Genomic DNA, 6,240 nt, shown 5'->3' on the forward strand with positions numbered 1-6,240 from the left:
GCTCAGCTGCAGACAACATGGAGGACCTCAACATTGATTGGAGTATGCAAACCTCACCCCCAGCTGGTGAATTCCACAGGGTAGAGGCAGCAAACAAAGCCCCAAGTATAGTGGGAACCAGGAGCACAGCCAGGCACCCCACACTTCAGGCTAAAGCACTCAAGTACAGACTTTAGCACATACCCACATGGAAGTTTCTAAACTCAGTGCCACCAGACACAGTATCAGTCAGTTACATCCATCATCAGTTTTGATTGCACCAGGTCCTTGGGGGAAAAAAAAGCATCAGCTTTGAGCAAAGTATTATAAAATCTACACGGAGATGTTTACTCTAAAACAGCCAATTCAGAGAAGGACGTTTGGGAGAATCAATTTGCCAGAGAAGCTGATTTAATCAGTGATCCAGGGATAAATGAGGTCTAAATGTTTCACAGGCAGAGGAGAAAAGCTTGTTTTCTGTTTGGGACCTAAATTATCATCCAGTGACCTGAAGGCTTGAATTTCTCTTGTACAGACACATCACCAAAGCATGTATGTGTGGTAACACATTATTAGTCAAGGGTAAAATTCCATAAGGCACATTCACCCTCCAACCTTCACTCTAAGTACCTGATTGGAAACTTCTCTTTCCTTCCTCACTGCACCCAGAACCACTGCCTCAAACACCAACCCCACCTCCAGCAGCATGGCACGCTCATTCCTAACAAGAAAACAGCTTGGAGAGTTCTGGAAATAACAAGAGAGAAAAGTAGGGCAGCCTTTTCCCCAAGCACCATGCTCAAACCTGCAGGGATGTAGCATCAGACTCTGGGCTGGAAAAGAAAGGGCTGTGGCAGGCGCCGCAAGCATCAATCCAAGGTTGGCCTGAAAGACCAGAGGCGCTGTGCTCATCCACAACCCATCCCGAAGCACTTGCTCAGCTGGCCTGAAACAAATACAGCTGCAAGGGAGAATTTACATGTGTGGCAACTCAAGTTTCAATTAGCTGAGGAAATGGGTCCTGGGAGATCAAATTAAGTTTGTGGCAGCAAGAATAGTTAATTTAGCATGCTCTGACAAGCAATTATTTCTTTCCCTATATACCACTCTCTCCATGCATTGATGCCTCTCTGCACTGATCCACAGCCCTATCTTGTAATATCATTTGTGACAGTCTTTTAGGAGCTATTCTGCAGAGAATAATCCGGGTTTGCTTTAGTTAAACTAGCAGAACAAGCTGCAGAAAGTGGTGCAAAAGGGTTGCTGGGAGCACATATGGGATTGCAAAATCAGGGCACTGACAGCTTCTGTACACAGCATTATTGCCAAACTCCATACGACCTGAATGTTTCATGGCCCACACAGGAAAGAGCTACAATAGGAAACACTTAAAAAAAATTAAAAAAAAAAAAAAAATCAGTGAGGGTGATTTTATTGTGAGGGTGACTGAGCACATGCACAGGTTGCCCAGGGAGGTTGTGGAGTCTTCACCTCCTGAGATACTCAAAAGCCACCTGTACATACACGGTCCACTTTAGATGGCCCTACTTGAGCAGAGGGTTGGACCCAGATGACCTGTAGAGGTCCCTTCCAACCTCAGCCATTTTGTGATTATGTAGAAAAGCTCATCAACTCTGCTGGAGAGGGACTGCAAATGGCCCATATTTACATCTTCACCATGCAGGAAAAGGATGCAGTATAGCTGCTTTTGCTGACTTCACATTGGCTGCCTTCCCAGCAGGCAGAGGGAAGTTTTCAACTTTTGTATCAGACTGAGCTTCTGGTATGAACCTCAAAGCTTGGGAAGAAACTGCCCCCATAGTCTCTGAAGAATGAGGGCACCTACAGGCCAGTAAAAATTCAGGTATGCATCAAAAAATCTTTTCCTTGCACTCACATCTCAGTATACTGGCAGTAACAATTCCAGAGTCCCCTATACCAGCTGACCTGGGCAGAAAAGGCTTGTGTTCTTATAAGAATAAACAGAAAAGGCATATTTGCAGGCGTAAGATTCAGTTATGCTTTGTGGTAGATTTTTTTTCTTTGGAACACAGCCCCCTTACAGGGATGAAGTGGAATTCTCCTATATTACAAGAGAATCAGTGTCAAAGTAAAAATCCTTATCTTACACTTCTTGTCTCTCACTCACAGGAACCACAGAGTAAGTGGAAATTCTAGTTACATATAGCATGACAACATTCAGCTCACTATTTCCAAATCTGCTAATTTTATCCAGAAGGTTACTGCAATAAACAAACACATAGTTTAGGCTTGTAGTTCATTAGGGAAAAGAAAAATTACTCAGCTTATTGAGAGCAGTCAGGCAGACTCCTAAGTTCTTAAAAATCATAGACCTTGCCTATTATCCTGTTAGGGCAAACCACACAGCCAAACTGACACCCACAGCCAAAGTGACACCAAGAAGAAATGTCTAGAAGGCAAGCAGTAGTTCCTTTAGGAAAAACTGCTTTTGCAGCTTCCTTCAGGAAACTGGTCTTGCTTAGCATTTTAGCCTGCTAGTAATTTTAAACTTCAGCCTTCTTGGACAGCAGCAACTTCCATGGTTTAAAAACATCCTCTGTATGTACACCAAAAGAGTACAACGGCTGAGTTCCAGACACCCTTTCTGTATCCATCTGGTTTAGATACAAAGATTCTACGTTTTTGCGCTTTTCCATGATTTTTAAAGATGCAAGACAACCAACAAGCAATTAAGATTTATTCTTATGACAGAGAAATGTCATCACATAATACATCTTATTTTATTTATATCCCATGAACATCACTGCAATTCCAGGACCTTAGAAGAATACACTGAATGGTCGCTTGTATTTACCTTCCTGGATACGCTTCTCTTTAAGATCCTGTGGAAGAAAGAGAACATTTATCATTATCCTACTAGAGAAGGACTTTCAATCAGCCTGGGGTAAGAGAACAGCACTTCTAGTATTTCAGCATGGACTACATGAAGATAGCACCATTTGGTGCTTCTTTTAAGGGTCTTTTCCACCCTAAATGAGTCCATGAGCACCGACTGTTTAAAAGTAAAAGATAACAAGGCACTTAGCTTCAGCTTCTAAAAACCTGCTCAGTTTGACCTCACATCTAGGTACTCTCACAGGCCAGCAGAGACCAATTCCTGTGAGGCATTTTTCACCAAACTAGTTGTGTCTCAGATAATTTATACCTTAGTTTCTACCACCTCCTTCTGGCTGAATAATCCAGCTTAGACATCTAATTATGGAGAAACTTCTTAATAATTTGCCTAAAAGTGCCTGTGCTCACTTTCTACCCACTTGTACCTCACTCTGCAGTCATGTACCTTTCTGACAGGTACCATTACAGTACACAGGCACTGTGGATAATGCCCAGATTCCTTCTGCTGGATAAAACCAGAAGATTTGCTTAAGAACTGGCAACTTATCTCTTGCTCTCCCAGACACACAGCAAACACTCCTCAGAGAAAAGACCATGACTATTGTGCTTTATGTACTACCAGGAAAACAAGAAAAATCCCCAAACATCACGAAAGGAACTGGAATAAAGGAAAGCAAATTACCCTGGACACTAATTAAAGACTTCAGCATGACAAAATACTGCAGAGGTACTGAAGTCTCAAGAACATTTATATCAACATGCTCAGCATGTTTCCTAAAACCTGAATTTTTGATTCACCCTAGCAAACAACATTCCCTACAGATATTCTATTAATTTATGTTAGTGCTTTGTGGTCTACGACTTGATCTAAAATGCTACTTCTGTGCAAAAGAGGGAAATAAAAGTGTTTTACAACAGCCACAAATTCTCTACTAAAACCAGCCACTGTCTGCCTGTTAGCATTTTTTATCTATGTATAAAGTTGAGTTTTTCATAATGATCTACCATTGCTCAGATTCATAGTTTAGGAGTTAGAACAGAAACAAGAGAAACCTTCCAAAATATTAAAACATCCAGCTGAGATCAGACACTGCAATTAGCATAACTGCTCCTCCCCATCTGCTTCACGAAATGAGAGAAATGGTCAAGCAATTGCACAGAAACATTGCTAGGTCTGTCATCCATAAGCTTCCTGTGTATTTTAAGTTCAAAAAGCATAGTTAATGCATGTCAATTGCTGAAAAGAAGAGTAACTTATGATTAATTTTCACTGTCAGTGCTACAAAGAGCTTCGTGATTGCAAACCAGCCTGATCAGGCAAACTGTGACTGGCCATACCAAGGGTACAATAAAGGGCTCTCAGGAAAACAGGACTCTGCAACCAGGAACAGGCTTTGAGACAGCAGGCTCGCTATCAGCCTTCCTTCCCTCATTCCTTTAATGGTATTAATCATTCTTGGGCGCATGAGGATCCCACAAATTGAGACTCCAAGCAGATCTACATTTCACAAGCTGATGTTTTTGGTGTTCGCTGATGCTCAGCGTTGTCGGCCGACTTACCCTGTCAGCTTTTAAGACAAAAATCCAGAAGAGGAGGGGACCTAACCCATAAGCAGCTCCTAGAAAGGACGTCCTGGGTGTCGCGCGGAAAGTAGGGTAGACGTTCTGCGACTTCGCATAGGCCCAGCGGACCAAAGCGGGATTGTCCTGGGGTGCAAAGAGAACGGCGGTGAGGCCCGCGGGGCTCTGCACTGGCCCCTCCACCCGGGGACTGAGGCCGGGGCACATCGGGAAGGGCACCAAGGTCACGGGGAGGGCGGGCAGCGTCCCGCCGGCACGGCCCTGGCCCAAGCACGGCCCCGGCCGCAGGCGCGGGCCCCGCTCCGGGACGCCGCCGGGTGAGGCGGGCAAGCCCCGCGCTTCCCCCGCCACCCCCTCAGCCCCCTCCCTCCCCACTCACGATGATGGCGGGCGGGCTGGGGTCGTTAAGCTGCAGCTGGTACTGCCGCTTGAGCTGGCAGCGGATCGCCAGGCGCTCGGCCTCGGCGCGGCGCTTCTCCCGCGATGTGTCGTAGGTGTCGGACTTGAGCTCGGCGGGCAGCGAGACGAAGCTGTTCGCCGAGTACAGCTTGGCCGCCGACGGAGGCGGCGCCGACGCCATTTTGGAGAGCCGGCCCTGCCGCCGGCGGGAGGCGGTGCCGGCCCCGCCCCCCCCGCGCCCTCTGCGGGAGCAGCGACCTCCCCTCACAGAGCCGGAGCCACGGCGTGGTTTGGGCTGAAGGGATATTGAAGGGTGTTGAAGTTCATCCTGTTCCAACCCCGCTGGCACGGGCGGGGACACCTTCCACTAGACCAGGTTTATTAGAGCCCCATCCAGCCTGGCCTTGAATATCTCCGAGGGATGGGGCATCCACAACTTCTCTGGGCAACATGTGCCGGTGCCTCACCATTCTTAGGGTAAAGGATTTTTTTCCTAATATCTAACCTAAAGATACTCGTTCGATTTGAACCCATTCCCCCTCCTCCTGTCACTAGATGCTCTTGTAAATAACTTTTCCCCATCTTTCCTGTGAGTTCCCTTCAGGTACTGGAAGACCACAATTAAGTCGCCTCAAAGCCTTCTCTTTCCCAGGCTGAACAATCAGCCTTTCCTCGTAGGAGAGGTGCTCCATCCGTCTGATCATGTTGTTAGCCTCCTCTGGACTCGCTCCAACAGGTCGATGTCCTTCCTGTGCTGGAGACCTCAGAGCTGGAGGCAGCACCGCACGTGGGGTCTCACAGAGCAGAGGGACAGAATCCCCTCCCTTGACCTGCTTTGGATGCAGCTCAGGACACCTTTGACTTTCTGGGCTGTGAGTGCACGTGGCCACATCATGTCCAGCCTCTCAGCCACCAGCATCCCCAAGTCCTTCTCATCAGAGCTGCTCTCGACCTGTTCATCCCCCAGTCTGTGTTGGCACCACAGCTGCCCCGACCCAGGTGCAGCACCTTGCACTTGGTCTTGTTAAACCTCATGAGATTCCCATGTGCCCACTTTTCCAGTCTGTTTTGGCCTTGCCCAGCCTCACCTGCTGTGGCTTAGGCTGGCTCAGGGCATGTCAGGGGAAGGTTTTGGTGTCACAATAACAACAGTCCCAGCCAGTGAATTTTTCCTGTCCCCTGCAATTAAAATGGCCTTCAGGATGAGCCACAGGTCAGGACTATTGACCTGTTTGAGTCTGCTGGACAAGGGGGTGCCATTGCTGTGGGGGTGTTTACTGGCCTTTTGAATAGTATTTCTGTGTTTTAGAAAGTGTACTAAATGTATGTCAAATTGCTGAAAGTAAAAGTCTCTTACAATTACAGGATCATGGAATCACAGAATATTCTGTGTTGGAAGTGACC

General features: G+C 46.9%; 1 protein-coding gene across 1 annotated transcript; it reads right to left on the minus strand.

Annotated features, from left to right (window-relative positions):
* Positions 1–2,681: 2,681 nt before the first annotated feature.
* On the minus strand, positions 2,682–5,017 carry NDUFB4 (NADH:ubiquinone oxidoreductase subunit B4). Its single transcript, XM_048295149.1, has 3 exons — positions 4,817–5,017; positions 4,417–4,563; positions 2,682–2,843 (listed from the first exon to the last, which is right to left on the minus strand). Exons 1-3 carry the CDS (start codon positions 5,015–5,017, stop codon positions 2,781–2,783), a joined length of 411 nt encoding a protein of 136 aa, XP_048151106.1. The 3' UTR covers positions 2,682–2,780.
* Positions 5,018–6,240: the final 1,223 nt, after the last annotated feature.

This window comes from Corvus hawaiiensis, chromosome 2, assembly GCF_020740725.1.
Source record: "Corvus hawaiiensis isolate bCorHaw1 chromosome 2, bCorHaw1.pri.cur, whole genome shotgun sequence".
NCBI classification, from domain to species: Eukaryota; Metazoa; Chordata; class Aves; order Passeriformes; family Corvidae; genus Corvus; species Corvus hawaiiensis.

What these genes read in the sequence shown, in the direction of transcription:
- NDUFB4 (XM_048295149.1), bottom strand. Translation starts at nt 5,017, where the DNA reads ATGGCGTCGGCGCCGCCTCCGTCGGCGGCCAAGCTGTACTCGGCGAAC. An exon ending in CCAGCCCGCCCGCCATCATC is followed by an intron (nt 4,564 to 4,816) that starts GTGAGTGGGGAG and finishes TTTGCACCCCAG; the next exon opens with GACAATCCCGCTTTGGTCCG. An exon ending in TTGTCTTAAAAGCTGACAGG is followed by an intron (nt 2,844 to 4,416) that starts GTAAGTCGGCCG and finishes TTTCTTCCACAG; the next exon opens with GATCTTAAAGAGAAGCGTAT.